General features: G+C 43.9%; 1 protein-coding gene across 1 annotated transcript; it reads left to right on the top strand.

Annotated features, from left to right (window-relative positions):
• The first annotated feature begins 1,253 nt into the window (after window positions 1–1,253).
• LOC145535920 (uncharacterized) lies at window positions 1,254–21,425 on the top strand. The gene is made up of 4 exons (XM_081564262.1): window positions 1,254–1,586; window positions 1,751–2,141; window positions 17,580–17,625; window positions 20,848–21,425. The coding sequence occupies exons 1-4, from the start codon at window positions 1,481–1,483 to the stop codon at window positions 21,250–21,252; spliced, it is 948 nt and encodes a 315-aa protein (XP_081420388.1). The 5' UTR covers window positions 1,254–1,480; the 3' UTR covers window positions 21,253–21,425.
• The last annotated feature ends 1,567 nt before the right edge of the window (window positions 21,426–22,992 follow it).

Here is a 22,992-nt window from a genome sequence, read left to right as displayed (position 1 = left end):
TATGCGTTAGGCACTGTAGGTGAGATGACCTGGTCCCATGATACATTCAGGAGCCCACAAAAATGATTTGGTTTCTGATCTCAAATGGGGTTGACAAAAACAGTTGTGTAAGATAACACAAGATAAGTACATGGTCAAGTATAGGGCCCATTGTTAGAAGTTATTTTCAGTATTTAGGATATTAACAAGCCTTGGGGCATCCATAAAACACTTCTTCAAGGAAAAATCATAGAGCCTGCAATCTAGCCTGGCTCTCTTTTATTTGACAATGAATAAAATTTATTTATTCCTCAGAAAGGGCTCAGGAAGGTTTCTAGAAAACATGATGAGGCGAGATAAGGGGGTGGGGGAGGCAGCTGCAAGAAAGCAGGTAATTTAGCCACGTCCACAGGAGTCCACCCCAGGGTACATGTATACCTCTAGAGGATTTACAGCCAGAAGCAATAGGGGCTGTTTATAAAGATGTAGCACAATCCATAGTTGCAACAAAGGCAAAAACAAAAGGAAGGGGTGCTCTCTGTACCCCTTGAGTGTTCTAAACACTGTGCAGGTTTCCACACTTGATATTTGATGTGGATTCGTTACTAAAATAGGCTAAGGGCCTTTCTTAAGGGAGTGGGCTGGGGTTTTGTTTTGTTTTCATAGCGCATCTGAGCACCCCACCTGCTCAGAAAACCCAGCCCTGAACTCCTGCTCCTGGAGACCGCTGGAGTATGGCAGACTCGGACTTCAGCCTCACTGCAAAAACTCAGAGCAAGCAAAGGCCTAGCTGGTCCACTTATACACGGGTTTTTTTCTGTAGACACACAGACGGCCCTCCATATCCGTGGGTTTCACATCTGCAGATGCGGAGGGCCCGCTATGGGACTCGAGCATCCGCAGATTTTGGTATCCTCGGCGGGTCCCAGAACCAATCCCCGGCGACACCACGGGGTGAACATATTAGTTTGATTGCTTCTCCTTGCTTAGTACTGGCTGCTGGATATGGCGGGCTGAGCCAGGAGCTAGTCCCCAAACGTTTCTCCAAGGTCTACGGAGCGAGGGTGAGGGCCCGTTCTTCCCATCCACAAATCAGGCACAGGCCCTTGGTCTGGGAAGACGCCGGACCAAGTGCGCAGTACTTGGTCAGCTAAGTTGCAACTTGGGGGCCTGAGTTCTGCTCTCACTCATGCTCCCTACCAGCGCCCCCTGTGGTGCGCACCTAGAATTGCCCCCCATACCTCCTCCCCCCTCCCTCCCCCCGCCGCCAGGACCGCCAAGCTCCTGCCGCATGCGCACTTCAGCCGACCCAACCCCCAGCAGCCGACGATAAACCCCCGGAGGGCGTCTATCCGGACTCTAGTCCTGACCCGACGCCAGTGTAGCCCTAACGGTGCCGAATCGCGGGCCGCCGCTTCTAGCCCTGAGTCTAGAGCCGGGATCTCGGGAGACCCAGGACAGCCTCCGCTGAAGGCACAGCCTCCTGGACAGCGGTCGGAACATGAAGCCTCAGCCGCAGCGTGGCCACAGTGCCCATAGCGACACCGACGCGGTCGTTGCGGGCTTCCTCAGGCTGCGGGTCAAGGACAATTGGGAAGAAGTGCACGGTCAGTGGCAGGCTGGGCACTCGGTTCAGAGGATACCGGGAAACGAATTTCCCTAGGGAGGGGCGAGCAGGAGGATTCCTCCTCAGACGCGGCGGGTTCCCTCCTCTTCCTCAGCGGGCTCGCTCGACGGCCTGACCTTTGTCTTCGGGTTTCTTCTCTTGCAGAGGCTGAGCCCGCGAAGATCTCGCTTCCTGGAGAAGAGGGAGAGGAGCCGAAGGCTCAGTCCAAACCTGAGCAGGGAGCAGCCGCGGAGGGGAAAGAGGCGGGATACGAAGAAGGAGAAGAAAAGGAAGGCGGCAATGTGGCCGCGGGAGATGCGGGCCCCCCAGACGGGGGAAGCCGCTACGCCAAGGCTGAGATAGACGCTGAGGCGGGCGCGGGCGGCGGCGAGGGCGGAGAGAAGGGCGGGGAGGAGCAGCGCCGGGGAGCCGCCATCGAGGTTTGGAGGGGGGCAGGCAGGCGCCACCGAGTCTCCCGGCCCACCTTCACGCTGGAGCAGATGCGGGAGCTGGAGAGAACTTTCCAAGACACTCCGTATCTCAGCGTGGCCATGCGGTAAGCGGGCGGCTCCGGGGGCGCGGGCTGAGGCGAGCGGGTCCCTGTCCTCAGCTCTGGAGTTGAAAACCCCAGGGCCTGGGGCGGGGGCTCTGCCCGGTGGGAATCGAGTCAGTGTTAAGGTGGGGAGTTTGAATAAGTCATGTCGGGAAACTGTCGGCCCATAGTTAACAAATGAGTCGCTGGAGGTATGGTGGAGCACGTGTGCGGTTGGATTCTACTTTGATTTAAAATATTGGTCATCAGTTATTCATGGATTATATTTGCGTTAATGTAGATACTACATTGAATGTGAAAGTGAAAGTCGCTCAGTCGTGTCAGACTCTTTGAGACCCCACGGACTGTATAGTCCATGGAATTCTCCGGGCCAGAATACTGGAGTGGATAGCAGTTTGCTTCTCCAGGGGATCTTCCCAACCCAGGGATCAACCCAGGTCTCCGGCATTGCAAGAGGAAGCTTTACCAGCTGAGCCCCCGGGAAGCCCAAATACTACATTAGAACATCCTTTGTCTTAATTACTGAATTTTTAGTTACCCTTAAAGTTTGTGCCGGAGGTAGAATTGTCCCTAAGGCAAGCCACAGAGGGGAGAATGAATGGATTGCTGAGTGTCTGAATGCAGAAAAGATTTTAAAAGCTATCATTTACATTGTACTTACTGTGTTAAGCACTTGCCCTAAAGGGTTTCCTACAGATTGTCATTGAATCTTCACAACCCTATGTGAATGTGGCAGCTATTGTTTTTTTTATCCCTGCTTGACCTGTTAGAAAAACTGAAGCCCAGAGACGTGAAGAGACTTGCCCAAGATCCACACAGCTCGAATGTGGCTGAGATTTGATCCTAGGAGGCTGTTCAGTAGGCAAGGCCAGAGGTGATGGTGTGGTAATGGATAGAAGTGAACAGATTGAAGAGGTATTTAGCAGGTAAAATTGATAGCGATTCATGGTAATTTGGACATAGGAGTAAAGGGAAATGATTAAGAAAAATATCTGAATTTCTGATTTGCCCAACTGAATGGCTGGTGGAATACTCAATGAGCTAGGGAATATTGAAAGAGTGACAGAAGCTTGCAAGAGACAGAGGAGGACTGATTGGAGAGGCTGTAGGCAAACCGTTTCATGGAAACCTCCATGGTGGTAGGAGATGAGTTAATGAGAAAGGATGGTAAATAGCATCAACTTTGGCTCAGTATTTTCTGTTCAGTTTGATTACTCCAAGTTCGGTTGGCTTTTGCTGTGTGATAATTCTAAGAATCAGCCCAATTTCTCCCTTTCTCAAGTGTCAAACTCAAGATGCCCCTTGATTTGGGTGTCCAGAACTGCCTATATCTCATTTATACCTTTTGACTGCCTTCACCCAGTTCCCCCACCTGACTCCCTCTGGTAACCACCAATCTAATCTCTTTTTTTTCAGTTTGATTACTTTTGAAGTGTAGCTGACCTACAACAATATGTTAGTTCCTGTTATGCAACCTAGTGATTCATTATTTCTAAATTTATTTATTTATCTATTTTTTTACTTTACAATATTGTATTGGTTTTGCCATACATTGACATGAATCCGCCATGGGTGTACCATTATTTCTATACATTTAAAAATGATCACCATAAGTCTGTCACCATAAAAGATATTATATAATTATTGACTATATTCCCCACACCGTACATTTCATACCAGTTATTGATTTTGTAACTGGAAGTTTTTACCTCTTAATCTCCTTCCCCTATTTCTCTCCTCCCCCCACCCCTCCTTTCAGACAACCACCTGTTTTTTTCCTCTGTATCTATAATTTTGTCTCTGTTTAGCTACGTTTTTTCATTTGTTTCACTTATTAGATTCCACGTGTAAGTGAAATCATACAGTGTTTGTCTTTCTGCCTCTGATTTATTTCACTAAATATAGTACTCTCTAGGTCCATCCACATTGTTACAAATAGCAGAATTTCATTCATTTTTATGACAGAAGTATTCCATTGTGTGTATATATATATATATATATATCACATCTTCTTTATCCATTTATCTGTTACTGGGCATTTAGGTTGCTTTCATCTTTTGGCTGTTGTAAATAATGCTGCTATGAACATTGAGGTGCAGATATCATTTTGAATTACTGTTTTCGTTTTCTTTGATATTTACCCAAGAGTGGAATCGCTGGATCGTATGGTAGTTCTAATTTGAGTTTTCCTGAGAAACTTCCATACTGTTTTCCATAGTGGCTGCACCAGTTTACATTCCCACAGTGTAGGATTCCCTTTTCTCCACATCCTTGCCAACATTTGTTATCCTTTTGATGATAGCCATTTGACAGGTATGAGGTGATCTCATTGTGGTTTTGATTTGCGTTTCTCTGACGATTAACAGTGTTGAGCATTTTTTTTTTTCATATGTCCGTTGGCCATCTGTGTATCTTCTTTGGCAAAATGTCTATTCAGGTCTTTGCCCATTTTTGCGTTAGGTTCTTTGTTTTTTGATACTGAGTTGTATGAAGTGGCGTGAAAGTCACCCAGTTGTGTCCGACTCTGTGACCCCATGGACTCTACAGTCCATGGAATTCTCCAGGCCAGAATACTGGAGTGGGTAGCCTTTGCCTCCTCCAGGGGATCTTCCCAATCCAGGGCTCGAATCCAGGTCTTCTGCATTGCAGGCGGATTCTTTACCAGCTGAGCCACACAAGGGAAGCCTAAGAATACTGAAGTGGGTAGCCTATCCCTTTTCCAGCAGATCTTCCCGACCCAGGAATAGAACCAGGGTCTCCTGCATTGCAGGTGGATTCTTTACCAACTGAGCTATGAGGGAAGCCTGACCTGTTTTTATAAATATTGGATATTAACCCCTTGTCAGTAATATCCTTTGCAAAAATTTTCTCCCATCCAGTAGGTTGTCCTTTTGCTTTGTATATGGTTTCCTTTGCTGTGCAGAAGCCTTTAAGTTTAATTAGGTCTCATTGGTTTGTTTTTGCTTTTATTTCTTTTGCCTTAGGAGACAGATCCCAAAAATTATCGCTGTGATTTATGTCAAAGAGTGTTCTGCCTATGTTTTCCTCTAGTTTTATAGTATCTGGTCTTACCTTTAGGTCATTGATCCATTTTGAGTTTATTTTTTAATGTTCTGTGAGAAAATGTTCTAATTTCTTTTACACGCAGCTGTCCAGTATTCTTAGCACCACTTATTAAAGTGACTCTTTTCCCTATTGTATGTTCTTACCTGCTTTGTCATAGAGTAATTGACGGTAAGTACTTGGGTTTATTTCTGGACTCTCTAGTCTGTTCTAGTGTATGTGTTTTTAATGCCAGTACCATACTGAGGTGTTGTTTTTTTTTTTTTTTGGCCGCACCCCATGGCATTCAGAATCTTCTCTGTCCAGGGATGGAACCCAAGCCCCCTGTAGTGAAAGGGCGGTGTCAGGTGTCTTAACCACTAGACTGCCAGGGAAGTGCATTGATGACTATAGCTTTGTGGTATAGTCTGAAGCCAGGGAGTGTGAGACCTCTAGCTTTGTTCTTTTTTCTCAAGATTACTTTGGCCATTTGGGGGTCTTATGAGGGTTTCATATAAATTTCAGGATTATTTCTTTTTTGGGTGAATTTATTGTAGGGTGAACAATGTCATATATTCCACTTTTTTGTAGGTACTTTTTGTTTTTTAGTTAATTTTCATTGGAGTATAGTTGCTTTACAATGTTGTATTAGTTTCTGCAGTATAGCAAAATGAGTGAGCTATACATATACACAGCCCCTCTTTTTTTTGATTTCCTTCCCTGCCATGTATTTTGATAGGAATTGCATTAAATCTGTAGATTGCTTTGGGTTTTATGGACATTTTAGCGATATTAGTTCTTCCAGTCCAAGAACATAGATTATCTTTGCATTTCTTGGTATAATTTTTAAATGCCTTCAGCAGGGTTTGATGGTTTTCAGAGTATAGGTCTTTCACTTGGTGAAAGTGTATTGCGCTTCCTTTGGTGAAACCAAACCTCCTTGGTTACGATTATTCTTCGGTATTTTATTCTTTTTAATGCTATTTTAAATGGGATTGTTTTCTTGCTTTCTCTGATAGCTTATTATTAAGTGTATAGAAAAGCAACACATTTCTATATATTAATCTTGAATCCTGAAACTTTACTGAATTCATTTATTAGTTCTAATAGACTTTTGGTGGAGACTTGAAAGTTACCTTTTTTAAAAAATTGAAGAATAGTTGATATACAATATTACGTAAGTTTTAGGCGTACAACATAGTGATTCACAATTTTTTTTGATTTCAAAGTATTTATTTAGAATTGTGTTTTTTAATAAAAACAATAGTATCAGAATATCACAATAATATATTTATCTTTGTGAAGAAAATTTCTGCATTAAAAAAATGAACAGTTGTATATACAAGCCAGTTAAACTATCATTTCTGTTTTTATATTTACTGCTACATATTGGGCAGAATCAATATATAACCATACAACAGAGTTGATGATGATGTCTAAAGATGCTTCTAGGGCAAAGATATGAAGACATAAAACTCTATATCAAGTTTAGATAATTGCAAAATAGAATTAGGAGCTTATTTTTATAATACCATTGGAAGATTATAGCCTACACAAAGGCAGCAGCAACTCTGATATGGAGGAGAGGACATATTTGAGAATTATTTAAGATTTAGGTGACAATATTGTAGTGGATATTAATGGAAAGACAAAAGAGATAATTTAGAGAAACTCTCAGAAATATGGTACTCACATAGCATGTGAAAATAACAAAGCCAGATATAATCAATGATTGTAACCAGATTATGATCATTATAATCAGATATAATTTATATTACATAGTTGTCATATGAATCTAGCACCATTATACTATATGTTATATCTTGTAATTTAGTATCTCTTACAATTTCATGAAAGAGTTACTGTTTATTTTATTTTATTTTATTTTATTTTCAATTTTTTCCTTCCAGATATATTAGGATAAAATTGACATATATCACTGTACAGGTTTAAGGTACACAGCATAATGCTTTCACTTATATACATCATGAAATGATTACATGTTCACAATAAATGTAGTGAACATTCATCATCTCACGTAGATATCAAAAAGTATTTTCCTCCTTGTAATGAGAACTCAGGATTTATTCTCTTAATTTTCATATACATCATAGGGGAGTATTAACTATAGTCATCATGTGTATACTACATCACTAGTACTTATTCTTCTTATAACCAAAAGCTTGTATCTTTTTTTTACCCAATTCAGCATAATTAAGATTTATACAATTTTCACACAACAGTTTTTTAAAGTTAGATAGATGCTATTGTCCCATGATTCCAACACTAAAAATATGAACGAGAACACACTGAACATCCTTATTCTTGTCCCTTCCTTTTCCCAGTAACTCATTTCTGCTCTCTCAGACAGCCATCTGGACTCATTTCTTTACATCCTTCTAGAAAAGGATGTCTCTCATCCTTTTTTCCCGCAAACCTTTTTGCATCGTCACTCTCCTGAGGAGGCTTTGAAGACATTTCTTCCTGATTATTGGCTCCTCCTTTAATTTGAATACACAGGTATACTGTGTATCTGTTTTTGTACTCTACATATAACTGTGCTCCTTACATAAAAATATTCAGATTCCTCCCACACAAGAACCAATTTTTACCCCTTCAGTGGTGATATCACCCCCAACAAGAATGCATATTCCATAGCTGTTTCGTGCAAATACAAGTAAATACAAATGCATTTTATTTTCCTCCTTTCACACAGATGGTACCATACTACACACATACTAACCTGTGCTTTTTTTACTCAAAATATCTCATGGTAATATTTTTATAATATTTTATTAAAAATATCCCCATTGTTTTTAATGGGTGCATAGTATTTAATTGTATAAATTTAAACTAACTTACTAAGATAATTTAAACTTATTTAATTCCAGTGATGGATGTTCAGGTTATTTCCAATTTTTTCTGCTTTAAAAAAAAAATGTTACAATGATTAGGATTATACACATCGAATATTGGGATCTGTGGTAGATTAAAGATGTCACGATTTCTCTGACACAGCAAAAGAGACACAGACATAAAGAACAGACTCCTGGACTCCGTGGGAGAAGGCGAGGTCACAATTTTTAAAGGTTGTACTCCACTATAGTTCTTATGAAATATTGGCTATATTCCCTGGATTGTGCAATATATCCTTGTAGTTTATTTATTTTATAGATGGCAGTTTGTACTTATTAATCCACTACCCCTATCTTGTCCCTCTCTCCTGTCTCTCCTCACTGGTAACAACTACTTTATTCTCTATATCTATGAGACTTGTTTCTTTTTTGTTATATTCAATAGTTTGTTTTCATTTTTAGATTTCACATATAAGTGATATCATACACTATTTGCCTTTCTCTGTCCTACTTATTTATTTCATTAAGCATAATACCCTCCCAGTCCATCTGTGTTGTTGCAGATGGCAAAATTTCATTCTTTGTCACGTTGAGTAGTATTCTATTGTATGTCTATACCATATCTTCTTAATCCGTTCCGAAGGCAATGGCAGCCCACTCCAGTACTGTTGCCTGGAAAATCCCATGGATGGAGGAGCCTGGCGGGCTGCCGCCGGCTGTGGGGTCGCTAAGAGTCGGACACGACTGAGCGACTTCACTTTCACTTTTCCCTTTCATGCACTGGAGAAGGAAATGGCAACCCACTCCAGTGTTCTTGCCTGGAGACTCCCAGGGACGGTGGAGCCTGGTGGGCTGCCGTCTATGGGGTCGCACAGAGTCAGACACGACTGAAGCGACTTAGCAGCAGCAGCAGCAGCATGATGATGGACACTTACGTTTCCTCCATATCTTGGCTGTTGTGAATAATGCTGCATGAACACGGGTGCGTGTAGCTTTCTGAGGTAGTGTTTTGTTTTGTTTCCAGATATATGCGCAGGATTGAAATTTCTGGGTCATGCGGTGGTTCTGGTTTTAATTTTGTGAGGAACCTCATACTGTTCCCCGCGGTGGCTGCACCGGTTTACACTCCCGCCAACAGTGCGCAAGCGCTCTCTTTCCCCGCGTGCTCTCCAACATGTGGTATTTGGAGTCTTCTTCTTGAGAGCCATTCTGACCTGTGTGAGGTGACATCTCATTGTAGTTTGGGTTTGCATTGCTCTCGTGATTACTGATGTCTGTTTCATTGAGGTGTAGTTGATTTCAAATATTCTATGAGTTTCAGATGTGCAACATACTGACTGAAAATGTTTATAGATTATCCTTCATTTGAAGTTATTATAAGATATTGGCTATATTCCTGCTGCTGTAAAATAAATACATCCTTTTTAATTTTCCAATTCAGTTTCATCACTAGTAATTGATCTGTTCAAATTTTCTATTTCTTCTTGCTTCAGCCTTGGGAGACTGTACATGTCTAGGAATTTGTTAATTTCTTCTAGGTTATCCATTTTATTGATGTCTAAATAATTGCTCATAGTAGTCTCTTATGATCTTTTGTATTTCTGTGGTGTTGATTGTAACTTCTTTTTCATTTCTGATTTTATCGATTTGGACCCTCTTTTTTCTTGATGAGTCTGGCTAAACATTTATTAATTTTATTTACCTTTTCAAAGAATCAACTCTTATTTGCATTGCTATTTTATATATTTTAAAATCTATTTCATTTATTTCTTCTCTGATCTTTATGATTTCTCCCTTGTACTAACTTTGGGTTTTGCTGGTTCTCCTTTTTCTAGTTCCTTTAGGTGTGCGGTTAGGTTGCTTATGTGAGATTTTTCTTATTTCCTGAAGTAAGCTTGAATTACTACAAACCTCCCTCTGAAAACTGCTTTTAGTGTATCCCATAGACTTTGGATTATTGTGTTTTCATTTTCATTTGTTGCTGGATTTTTTCTTTATTTCATCTTTGATTTCTTCAATGACTTATTCATTGTTCGGTAGCATTTTGTTTAGCCTCCACGTGTTTGTGGTTTTTTTTGAAGTTTTTTTTCCTTGTAGTTGATTTCTAGTCTCACAGCACTGTAGTTGGAAAAGATGTTTGATACCATTTAAATTTTCGTAAATTTATTGAGACTTGTTTTGTGGAGAATGTTCCATGTACACTTGAGAACGCGTTCAGTTCAGTTCAGTTCAATTGCTCAGTCGTGTCTGACTCTTTGTGATCCCGTGGACTGCAGTATGCCAGGCCTCCCCGTCCAGCGCCAACGCCCGGAGTTTACTCAAACTTATGTCCATTGAGTCAGCGATGCCATCCACCCATTTCATCCTCTTTCATCCCCTTCTCCTCCTGCCTTCAATCTTCCCCAGCAACAGGGTCTTTTCCAATGAGTCAGTTCTTCCCATCAGGTGGCCAAAGTATTGGAGTTTCAGCTTCAGCATCAGTCCTTCCAATGAACGTTCAGGACCGATTTCCTTTAGGATGGACTGGTTGGATCTCCTTGCAGTCCAAGGGACTCAAGAGTCTTCTCCAGCACCACAGTTCAAAAGCATCAATTCTTCAGCGCTCAGCTTTCTTTATAGTCCAACTCTCACATCCATACGTGACTACTGGAAAAACCATAGCTTTGACTAGACGGACCTTTGTTGGCAAAGTAATGTCTCTGCTTTTTAATATGCTGTCTAGGTTGGTCGTAAGTTTTCTTCCAAGGAGCAAGCATCTTTTAATTTCATGGCTGCAGTCACCATCTGCAGTGATTTTGGAGCCCCCAAAAATAAAGTCTGCCACCGTTTCCACTGTTTCCCCATCTATTTGCCATGAAGTGATGGGACCAGATGCCATGAACTCAGTTTTCTGAACGCTGAGCTTTAAGCCAACTTTTTCACTCTACTCTTTCACTTTCATCAGGAGGCTCTTTATTTCTTCTTCACTTTCTGCCATAAAGGTGGTGTCATCTGCATATCTGAGGTTATTGATATTTCTCCTGGCAATCTTGATTCCAGCGTGTGCTTCCTCCAGCCCAGCGTTTCTCATGATGTACTCTGCATATAAGTTAAATAAGCAGGGTGACAGTAAACAGCCTTGACTTACTCCTTTCCCGATTTGGAACCAGTCTGTTGTTCCATGTCCAGTTCTAACTGTTGCTTCCTGACGTGCATACAGATTTCTCAGGAAGCAGGTCAGGTGGTCTGGTATTCCCATCTTTTTAAGAATTTTCCAGAGTTGCTGTGGTCCACACAGTCAAAGGCTTTGGCATAGTCATTAAAGCAGAAATAGATGTTTTTCTGGACCTCTCTTGCTTTTTCGATGATACAACGGATGTTCGCTATTTGATCTCTGGTTCCTCTGCCTTTTCTGAATCCAGCTTGAACATCTGGAAGTTCATTGTTGACGTACTGTTGAAGCCTGGCTTGGAGAATTATGAGTATTACTTTCCTAGCGTGAGAGGGGAGTGCAATTGTGTGGTAGTTTGAGCATTCTTTGTCATTCCCTTTCGTTGGGATTGGAATGAAAACTGACCTTTTCCAGTCCTGTGGCCACTGCTGAGTTTTCCAAATTTACTGGCATATTGAGTGCAGCACTTTCACAGCATCATCTGTTAAGATTTGAAATAGCTCAACTGGAATTCCATCACCTCCCCTAGCTTTGTTTGTAGTGATGCTTCCTAAGGCCCATTTGACTTCGAATTCCGGGATGTCTGGCTGTAGGTGAGTGATCCACACCATCGTGGTTATCTGGGTCATGAAGAACTTTTTTGTATAGCTCTTCTGTGTAGTCTTGCCACCTCTTCTTAATATCTTCTGCTTCTGTTAGGTCCATACCATTTCTGTCCTTTATCGAGCCCATCTTTGCATGAAATGTTCCCTTGGTATCTCTAATTTTCTTTCTTTTTTTTTTTTTCAAATACCCCAAATAGTTTTATTTTAAACATTTACCCATTTAAACTGTGCTAACTTCTGATACATAGACAATGGTATCTACTTAACTGTATATGCATACATGTATAAATATATACATAATTCCTACATATGGTAATATTTTGAGCTTCACCTATGAAATTAATTTCAATTGGGGTCAAACGTTTCATCTTTTGCAAGACACCTAATTTGTTCATGAAAATCTTGAATCCATCTGAGGTAAGGAAGAGAATCTCAGATAGGACTGGGGTATGGGATGGGGATGGTCAGACATGCCACTAGACCGTACAGGGTGCACTGCTGCAAATCAGAAAAAGAAGCCACATCATTTGGCCAGGCACCAATAAACTTGGCTTGGTGAATGGAGCAGGATTTCACTCCCAACCCCTGCCTCAGCCAGATGCCCTGCACTGGGTGCAGCCTACATGTAGGTGGCAGTCCTAGAGAGACAGCTCAGTGGTGGTGCAGGCAGATGGTGATCTGGCCACGCTGCACAGCTCCATTCCTTGATAGACTGATTGAATTTGTCTGAAGCAGTTTGGTTGGGTAGGGGGTCTCTTCTTCTCACCACTTCTGATGATTCAGCTGAAGAAGGAGATCACCCTGATGGAAAAAACGTCCATTTCTCAGGTTCAAGTTCGCAGACAGGTGTGCGGCCTCCAAGAGGGCTTTCATGGTTTACTTTCAGAAAATTGCTCAATGTTGATTCTTAAAAAAAGTATATGCTGTAGATCTGGTTATAGATGAGCTTGCTATTTCCCTACTGAGCTCAGGACTGGACTCCACAGTCCAGCAGATTCTTCTCAGTTATTCTGTCACCTCTTTCGGGAAAAACCTAGTTCCACTAGCAAATCCAGGCCCTCCCGCAGCCTGCTCTTCCTCACTTTCTCTCGGCGCCTCCGCTCGGGGTCGTGCGGAGGGGCTGCGTGAGGAGCGAGGAGCGGACGGAGAGCCACCGGGCGGCGCGCCCCGGTCCGGAGGGGGACGGGCCGGGGGGGACCAGAGCCGTGCACGGCCCCCACCTCACCCGACCCGGGCGGCGGGCCAGGCGGCGGCGCGGACACCCGCGCCCTGGAGGCTGGCTCCGAGGGCTCCGCCCGCCGCCGCGGCCCCTCCCCGCCGCAACCTAGAGGCCGCCGGGCTCTAATTTTCTTGAAGAGATCGCTAGTCTTTCCCATTCTGCTGTTTTCCTCTATTTCTTTGCATTCATTGCTGAGGATGTCTTTCTTATCTCTCCTTGCTATTCTCTGGAACTCTGCATTCAAATGGGTATATCTTTCCTTTTCTCTTTTGCCTTTCGCTTCTCTTCTCTTCATAGCTGTTTCTAAGGCCTCCTCAGACAGCCATTTTGCCTTTTTGCATTTCTTTTCCTTGGGGATGATCTTGATCCTTGCCTCTTGTACAATGTCATGAACCTCTGTCCATAGTTCATCAGGTACTCTGTCTATCAGACCTAATCCCTTCAATCTATTTGTCACTTCCACTGTATAATCCTAAGGGATTTAATTTAGGTCATATCTGAATGGTGTAGTAGTTTTCCCTACTTTCTTCAATTTAAGTCTGAATTTGGCAATAAGGAGTTCATGATCTGAGCCACAGTCCGCTCCTGGTCTTGTTTTTGCGGACTGTATAGAGCTTCTCCATCTTTGGCTGCAAAGAATATAACCAATCTGATTTCGGTGTTGACCATCTGGTGATGTCCATGTGTAGAGTCTTCTCTTGTGTTGTTGGAAGAGGGTGTTTGCTATGACCAGTGCGTTCTCTTGGCAAAACTCTATTAGTCTTTGCCCTGCTTCATTCTGTACTCCAAGGCCAAATTTGCCTGTTACTCCAGATATCTCTTGACTTTCTACTCTTGCATTGCAGTCCCCTATAATGAAAAGGACATCTTTTGGGGGGTGTTAGTTCTAGAAGGTCTTATAGGTCTTCATAGAACCGTTCAACTTCAGCTTCTTCAGCGTTACTGGTCGGGGCGTAGACTTGGATTACTGTGATGGTGAATGGTTTGCCTTGGAAATGAACAGAGATCATTCTGTCGGTTTTGAGATTGCATCCAAGTACTTCATTTTGGACTCCTTTGTTGACTATGATGGCCACTCCATTTCTTCTAAGGGATTCCTGCCCACAGTAGTATATATAATGGCCATCCAAGCTAAATTCACCCATTCCAGTCCACCTTAGTTCACTGATTCCTAAAATGTCGACATTCCTAAAATGTGAACGTGTATTCTGCTGCTTTTGGATGGGATGCTCTATGAGTCCATTAAGTCTAATATGTCACTTGAGGTCAGTGTTTCCTTATGGATTTTCTGTTGGATGATCTGTCCGTTGATGTAAGTGGGGTGGCAAAGTCCTGAATGTGATGCTTACTGTCAGTTTCTCCTTTATGTTTGTTTGTATGTACTGTATGTATTTTAGGTGCTCTTATGTTGGCTGCCTATATATTTACAGTTGTTACATCTTCTTGAGCTGATTGCATGTTCATTATGTAGTCTTTCTTTGTCTCTTGTTATGGTCTCTGTTTGAAAGACAAGTTTATCTGATACAAGTGTTGCTACCCCAGCTTTCTTTTGATTGACATTTGCATGAATACCTTTTTCCATCCTCTCTCTTTTTGTCTGAGTCTTTAGATCTGAAGGGAGACTCCTGTAGGCAGCATGTACGTGGGTTTTGTTTCTGTGTCCAGTCAGCCACTCTGTGTCTTTTAATTGAAGCGTTTATTCCATTTATATTTAAAGTAATTATTGGTAAGTATATATTTACTGCCATTTTGTTAATTCTTTTCTTTTTGTTCTTTTCTTCTTCTTTGCGCTCTTCCTTTGTGATTTGATGGCTTTCTTTAGTGTTATGTTTGGATTGCTTTCTCTTTTGTTGTATGTGTGTCCATTATAGATTTTTGGTTTGTGGCTACCATGAGGTTTATATAGATAGTGTTTTTGGTTATACTTACGTATACATGTTGTGTATATGTATTCTTTTTCAGATTCTTTTCCTTTACAGTTTATCATAAGATAGTGAATAACCTTCCCTGTGCTATACAGTAAATCCTTGTTGTTTATCTATTTTATATATGGTAGTGTGCATCTGTTAATCTCATACTCCCAATTCATTCCCCCTCCTCGGTTACCAGAAATATGTTTTCTACGTCTGTGAATCTGTTTCTGTTTGTAAAAAAGTTCATGTGTACTGTTTTTTTTGAATTCTGCATGTAAGTGATATCTTACGGTGTTTGTCTTTATTGGAATTAATTCACTTAGCCTAATACTATCCAGGTGCATCCACATGGTTACAAAAGGCAGAATTTCATTCTTTTTATGGCTGAGTAATATTCCATTGCATATACATACCACATCTTTATCCATTCATCTGTTGATGAACACTTAGGGTGCTTCCATGTTTTAGCTGTTGTCAACAGTGCCACTATGAACATCGGTGTGTGTGTATCTTTTCTAATTAGAGTTTTTCTCTTTTCTAGATATATGCCCAGATGTGGGATGAGCAGTGTTGAGAATCTTTTCACGTGCCTGATGGCCATCTATATGTCTTCTTTGAAGAAATGTCTGGGCGGGCTTAATTTCCAAAATACAGAAATAGCTCATACAACTTAATAAAAACAACAACAAAAACCCAACCCAATCAAAAAATGGGCAGAAGACCAAAGGAGAGATTTCTCCAAAGAAGACGCGTGTGTGTGTGTGTGCGTGTGTGTGTGTGTGCGGGCACACGCGCGCGCAGTTGTGTCCAACTCTTTGTGACCCCATGGATTCTTGGCTTGGAAATTCCATGGACAGAGAAGCCTGACAGGCTCCAGTCCCACACATTCACAATGAGTTGGACACAGTAGAGCACATGTGTGCACACACACACATACATGTCTTCTTTGGAGAAATGTCTATTTAGTCTTCTCATTTTTTGATTGGGTTGTTTTTTGTTGCTGTTATTGAGTTGTATGAAGTGTTTGAAAGTTAAGCTCATGTCGATTGCATCATTCACAAATATTTTCTACTATTTCGTAAACCCTATGGACTTTCGTTTTCTTTATGGCTTCCTTTGCTGTGTAAAAGCTTATAACTTTACTTTTTACTCTTTTCTTATTTGTATTAATAGCCTTTTTCTTTTTTGCTTAGAGAAGTTCCTTTAACATTTCTTTTAAAGCATGTTTTGTGGTGTCGAACACTTTGCTTTTGCTTGTCTCTAAAAGTCTTTATCTCTTCTTGAACTCTGAATGATAGCTTTTCCAGGTAGAGTATTCTTTGTTGTAGATTTTTTCCTTTGATCACATTAAATATACTGTGTCACTTCCTCCGGTCGTCAGAGAGAGCTATATGCTCCAGGGGTGCTTTCTGTATGGGCTGCATGAGCCCTTCTGTTGTGGTGGGCTGACTACCATGGGTGGACCCCAGGTCTGTTGGTTACCAGGCGTTGCCTAGTGCAGAGGCTGCTGGCCCCACTGGTGTTTGGGGCTGGGTCCTGGGACCTCTGGCGGGCAAGTCTGGTTCTTGGGTGACTGGGGACTCAGGAGGTCCTATGGCAACTGACTTGTTGGTGAGTGAGGCTGTGTCCCTGCCTGGCTAGCTGCTTGGTTTGGGGTGTGTCGGGATTAGTGCCAATAGACTGGTGGGAGGGCTGGGTCACAGTACTAATAGTCTAGAGGGAAGATTTCAAAATGGCCCTTGCCAGCAGCAGAGTCCTCACGGTCCAACGAGCACCTTAAACTGGCTGCTGCCAGCGTCTTTGTCCCCAGGGTGAGCGGTAGTTGTTTCCTGCCTCTTCAGGAGATTCTCCGGATCCACAGGCAGGTCTGACCGAGGCTCCTTTCAAATCACTGCTTCTGCCCTGGGTCCTGGAGCATGTGAGATTTTGGGTTCATCCTTTCCGAGTGGAGTCTCAATTTCTCACAGCCCCCGGGTCTCCTGAAAGGAAGCCCTGCTGGCCTTCAAAGCCAAATGTTCCGAGAGCTTATCTTCCCGGCTCAGGACCCCAGGCTAGGAAATCTAGTGTGCTCAGACCCCTTGCTTCTTGTGGTAAATCTCTTCAATTATAATTATCTTCCTGTATATGGGTTGCCTGGTGGCTCAGATGGTTAAGAGTCCCCCTGCAATGCGGGAGACCTGGGTTCGACTCCTGGGTTGGGAAGATCCCCTGGAAGAGGGCTTGGCAATCCACTCCAGTTTTCTTGCCTGGAGAATCCCCATGGCAGAGGAGCCTGGTGGGCTACAGTCCATGGCATCGCAAAGAGTGGGACACCGGTGAGCGACTAAGCACTGCACATATGGGTTTCCGACCTGTGGGTGTGAGTCTTGACTATACCCCTTCTCCACCCTTCCTGTCCATCTTATCGTGTTTCCTTCTTTATAGCTGTAGTTGTGGAAGATCTTGTCTGCTCACCTTTCAGGTCATTCTCATCAAGAGCTTCTCTGTATATAGTTGTAATTTTGGTGTGCCCAAGGGAGGAAGTGAGCTCAGAGTTTTCCTATGCTGTTATCTTGGCTACTCTGAATAAATATTTTAAATAGTGAGAAATGTACAACATACATTTCATTTCATGCATAATGTCAAATGCTGAATGTTTGTAATTATTCCCCCTCAGACAGGAGCTTGCAAGACGCATGGGAGTGACTGAAGATAGAATGCAGGTGAATAAACTGGGAAAAAGCACTTTGGCGTAACAGCTCTTCTAAAACCCACTTCAGGAACTGGATACCTTGTCCTGGACATTCTCACGTTGGTTTGTTTTTGTAGCCTTCACTATGTTTGGGAAGTAAGATTGGAACTTCTGGGGCTTTGGGAACTTCAGTAAAGTAAACTCCTTCTAACACTGATATCCTTTAGGGGCAATTCTCTGTGGACTCATGTTGGGACTGAGTCTGACTTAGGAATTATTCAAATTAATGCACCAAATAGCTGGGTTATAAGGGGGTCCACCCCTTGAGTGGCAACTCACTCCAGTATTCTTGCCCGGAGAATCCCCATGGACAGAGGAGCCTGGTGGGCTACAGTCCACGAGGTCACAAAGAGTTGGACACGACTGAGTGACTCAGCACACAAAGGGGGTCCAAGTATACTAAATTATCTAAAATACGTAAGCCAGGCATCAGCTCTTTCTGCAAGGAGTGAATTTTCAAGTATTCAGGCATTTGGGTAAGGGAATAATTCACCTCAGGACGCAACATATGAGCAACAAATGTACGTTTAGTTTAGCTGAGACTGATGGGGAGGGGGATAATTTACAATTCCAAGTGCCCGATCCTCCTGCTGTTGTTTTTGTGTGTTTGGTAGAGCAACGCAGGAGACACAAGAGACGGGGGTTCCATCCCTGTTTTAGGAAGACCTCCTGGAGAAGGAAATGGCAACCTGCTTTAGTATTCTTGCCTGGAAAATACCATGGACAGAGGAGCCTGGCAGGCTCTCTGGGGTCGCAAAGAGGCGGACACAACTGAGCAGACACATACTCACACTCACTCAGAGCAGTGTAGAGTTTCAGCTGTAAATTTTAATTTTCTGAAATTGTTTGATGTGCAGTCTGAAAACTTTGCTAACATAGTCGGTTGTGCATTATGATGGAGATGGAGGAAAGATGTGCGACCCTTAGGAATTTGTCTAAATATATATATTAAAATAAGTTGAATAAATTTCCACTGACCTAGAAAGGTGAGTTTGAGAAAATTGGACACTATCAATATATTTATTGGAGATACTGCATATATGCAACATTATGAAACTGCCAGATGTATCAGTGAATATTATTTTGAGCAATTTCTAATGGCTAAGGATTTTTTTCTGCCCTTTTCGTACTATTTTCAGGGATTGGTTTTGAAGAATCTCTCTCTGATGGCCCACGGTCCATGGCTCCAAGCCAGTAGCTTCCTTGTGTTAACTCGAAGTACTTGCCCATTTACTTAGATGGTAATGACTACTCGGTACCTCAAGGCACAGAAACTGAATAGTTGTTTTTAGAACAGAGTAAGTTGTATCAAGGGAATATTTTTTTAAAGTAGAAAATTAAGGAAGGAAGGAAGAAAAATCAGGAAGGTATTATTATTCACTTTGCTGCAGAGCCCTTGTGTGAGGGTGGTGATGGATGCGGGCTGCAGACCTGGTTGGGGTGGGGAGGTCTGGAAAGCAAGGCTGGGAGCCTAAGGCCAGGGACTAGGATCACAGTCAGGTCTGGCCAGGGCTTGGGAGGCCCGGGCCTCTGCTCTTTCATGCAGGCAAAGCAAGCTCACTGGGAAAGAAAACCTGAAGTTTTGGTGACATGCTTCTCCTGGGTTTACATAGTGGTCTCTTAGTGGAGCTCTGAAGGGAAAAGGACCCACAGGAAACAACTAAGGGAAAAGAGAGAATGTTCCCACCTATTTCCAAATTCTATGGCACGAATTTCCCAAAGAAATATTTAATAGACATCTCCCCTTGTTTTCACACACAGCAAGAGTTACTCTATGAAAGCAGTACTGGGAATATGGAAGTAGTAGCCGCCAGAACTTCAGTTAGCCAGTTTTGCATTTTGCTTATCTTTATGCAGATTTGATCCCTGGTACACTCTTATCTCCCCCTTCAAAAGGAGCTCTATTAATCTGGCTCCTTAAGACTACATATTCATGCATCAGAAGAGCCCAGATACTAAGGATGGGAGAGGAAAAATGAGGCGGTAGAGAGCAGGAGGCCCTTGGTTTCATGTAAAATTTGCGGTGTGAAAACATGCAAAACTATTAAATATGATGTAATTCCAATAAGTGGGATGCTGAGGGAGCAGTGGCACCCACAGCACAGGTTTTTCTTTCAGTTGTTAAGAGTTGGCTCATATTTCAGAAGGAGCCATTTTGTGAATCCTGACCCGGGTGGTTGTCGATTATCTTCCTAATATGCAGGTTGCACCCTCTTGCCTTAAGCATGAGGGGACGATGGGGCCCTGCTGGTTGAGTGGCAGTGCCTAGAGAGCAGGGCCATGCTGGGAACCAGAGACTCTGGTCCAAGGCCTTGCAGCCACACCCAGAGCAGAGGGAGCTGACTGGGTCCTGAGCGCAGGCAGGTTTGGAGGGTGGGACAGGCTGGAGAGTGCAGAACTGAGAAAGACAACAGTGGTTGCCTCCTCCCCCCGCCCCCATCTCTTGGCTGGCCAAGATTTAAGAATGTCGGTCAATTTGGGCGAAGTTTGTTCCATGGACAGAGGAGGCTGGCAGGCTGCAGTCCATGGGGTCGCCCAGAGTCGGACAGGACTGAAGCCACTAAGCAGCAGCAGCAGCAGCAGCAGTCTAAACCTCTCTGATCTGCAGTCTAGTACTAAGGCGGTGTCCAGGGCTTCAGCTCCACTGGTGTCAGCAGACGAGCCACAGAGTGCCTGGGCCCCCACGACCAAACCTCCCTGGCAACACCAGCTCTGTCTCTATGACCGTCGCATCGGTCCCCGAGGACAGCTTTTATTTACAAATCCAGCCCGCGCCTATTGATTATTTACTGTGCACCAAAGATGGGTCATTCAAAATGGGTCCCGTTCCTCTCAGTATGATTTTAAAAGGCACCCACTTTATCCTGTGCTCAACTTCCCCCATCACGAAGGCGCACCTGCCTAGTGAGTGGGGTTAGGGGCAGGAATAGTAATAGGTGGGGGGACAGACGAGGCCATAAGCCAGTCCAGAGCCAGGCACATCGTCGGTGCTCATTTGCTGGGGGTGGGGTGGGGGACTGATGGCAGGGCCTTTAAGTAAATGTCCTAAAAACTTTTAACCAGAAGGAAATAGCTTCTTCTCCTGGTGCAGTTTCCCATCTTCAAGTCACCAAGATTTCCCCGCTCTGTTTTTTCCTGTCTGACATTAAATGCTCCATGTACTAACGCAGCCCGTTTTTCTCTCTGATTGGAGGTGTGGTTTAAGCATAGAAGGACCATGTGGAAGAAATGCCAGAGAGCACTGAGGTTCAGAGGTGCACCCCTTCGGCTCCCGGCCTACCCTGTGGTCAGCAACTGGGGTGGACCCTGCATCACCATCCTCATTCAGGAGCCAAATTGGGACTGGGTCCTTCTGGAGCCGATGCCCCTGGAGCTGATGCCCATGCTGCCCATGCCCCCCATGCTGCCCATGGCCCCCATGCCCCCATGCCGCCCATGCCCCCCATGCTGCTCTTGCTGCCCATGCCAACCTTACCCCCTCTGTTTCTGCCTCCTCTGCCCTGGATTCCACCACCCTCCGTTCACTCCGGCCGCCCCCACAGGGCCTTTCCTGGTCCCCTACCACCAGTGGCCTTTCTGTAGCCCCGGTTCCTCTTGAATGGTCTCTCTGACAGCTTTGGCGAAAGTGCCTTTGAGCCAGAATGAAGTTCTGATACCTCACCATCAGGCACACAGTGCCTGCCAAGTGTGTTAAATACAAATGCTGAGTCATTGACCCACTGTTTTAGGGCACGTTTTCTGTATTTTCAATAAAGTTGTGAATTCTCTGCATATTTGTTCTGTGTGTCACATGGGTTAGTGCATCTGATGGAAACTGCTGAGCCACAGTCACCATCAGTAGGCCACGCACATCTCCGACGTTTCCCAGGTGCCCAGGAGGAGTGTACACAGACGCATCCGTTCTCTTCCACCCTCATCTCCAACACCCATCCTCCCCCCTCTCTGCCCCACTGGGACCACCGAGATGTGCAAGACGGGTGGCGTGAGTCTCCAAGGGAGGAGAGTGTGTTCCCAGGCAGGCCTGAGCCACATTCATGGTGACGAGGTCAGAGGCAAGGACCCCAAGGGCCACTTCTACAGGGGCAGCTCATAGGGCTTTATGGAGAAGAGGGAGCTGGGTGTTAACCTGATTCTCTCATAGTTCTGTTCCCCGCTTTCCCTTTTGTGGAGGGTATGTGGGGTTGGGGGCGGCGCAGATAGAAACCACTCTAGTGGGAGGGGGAGTTCCTGGCTCTGTAGAGGAAATGCAAGAGGAGACTCTGTCTAGGCCAGTGTAAGACTCTTCCCTCTCCCTCCCCTCTCCCAGAGGTGGAAACCATAGCCCTCCCTCCCCAGCTCAGAGCTGATCATGTGGCCTTCAGATATATCCTGTCACCTTCAACATCCTGGAGAGAACCTGGGTTCCAGCTAATTTACTACTGCAAAGAAGGCTCTTGGTTGAGTGCTGCCTGAAGCCAGGAGGAGTGGTCCCTGAGCACTGATGCAGGATAATCACATTATTTAAAAGAAGCAGGAAGACCTTGCCTTTCTTCTTCAAATGGAATTCCCAGGTAGAAACCACCCAGGAAAGGGTTTGTGAGGAGAAGGAGAAGGCCCTCAGCCAAGTTCCCCTTGTAGCTGGGGGTTGGGGTGGAGGAGGGGGTCATTTGCTGGCAGAGGAAGAGAGTCTTCTCCAGTTGCCTATCCCAGAGGAAGGAGGGACTGAAGAATGGGGAGGGGGAGCATCCAGGCACAGAACCTTATGGAACTGGCTCTCCCCAGCCCTTGGCCATGCCACTGTGCCCAAAGAAAACCGCAGTAAACTCTGGATTTAAAAATACCAGCATTGGGACTTCTCTGGTGGTTCAGTGGCTGGGACTCTGCACTCCCAATGCTGGGGGCCCGGGTTGGAACCCTGGTCAAGGAGCTGGATGCCACACACAGCAGCTAAGAGTTCACATGCTGCAACTAAAGAGCCCACATACTGCAATGAAGATGGAAGATCTGCCCTGCCGCAACAAAGACCCAGTGCAGACAAATAAATAAATAGAATCTTTAGAAAAACCAGATTATTTCTTCTCTTAAAACAAATAACAACATTGTGATGGCTTCATGGTTTTGTATATATGTCCAAACGCATCGAAATGTATATATTAAATATGTGCATTTTTGTATGTTAAGTAACAACAAGCTGAAGTAAATACACAAAACCACAGTAAAGGTTTTGGTAAGTTGGTAAGTTTGGTAAGCTCTGGCACATTAGTCATATAGTAACTTAATCCTTCAAAGAATGACCTACTTGTTCACTGGGTCATTCTGTGTCTTGACTTTTGGTAAAACGATGGCTTTTGATGAATTG

Source organism: Giraffa tippelskirchi, chromosome X (assembly GCF_054371585.1).
Source record: "Giraffa tippelskirchi isolate mGirTip1 chromosome X, T2T-mGirTip1v1.2.pri, whole genome shotgun sequence".
NCBI classification, from domain to species: domain Eukaryota; kingdom Metazoa; phylum Chordata; class Mammalia; order Artiodactyla; family Giraffidae; genus Giraffa; species Giraffa tippelskirchi.
The sequence above is the reverse complement of the archived record's forward strand: the minus strand, read 5'-3'. Positions and strand labels throughout refer to the sequence as shown.

Coding starts and splice junctions, on each gene's coding strand:
- LOC145535920 (XM_081564262.1), top strand. CDS start 1,481: ATGAAGCCTCAGCCGCAGCGTGGCCACAGTGCCCATAGCGACACCGAC. Junction 1,587..1,750: donor CAATTGGGAAGAAGTGCACG/GTCAGTGGCAGG, acceptor CTTCTCTTGCAG/AGGCTGAGCCCGCGAAGATC. Junction 17,626..20,847: donor TGACTGAAGATAGAATGCAG/GTGAATAAACTG, acceptor CTCTGATTGGAG/GTGTGGTTTAAGCATAGAAG.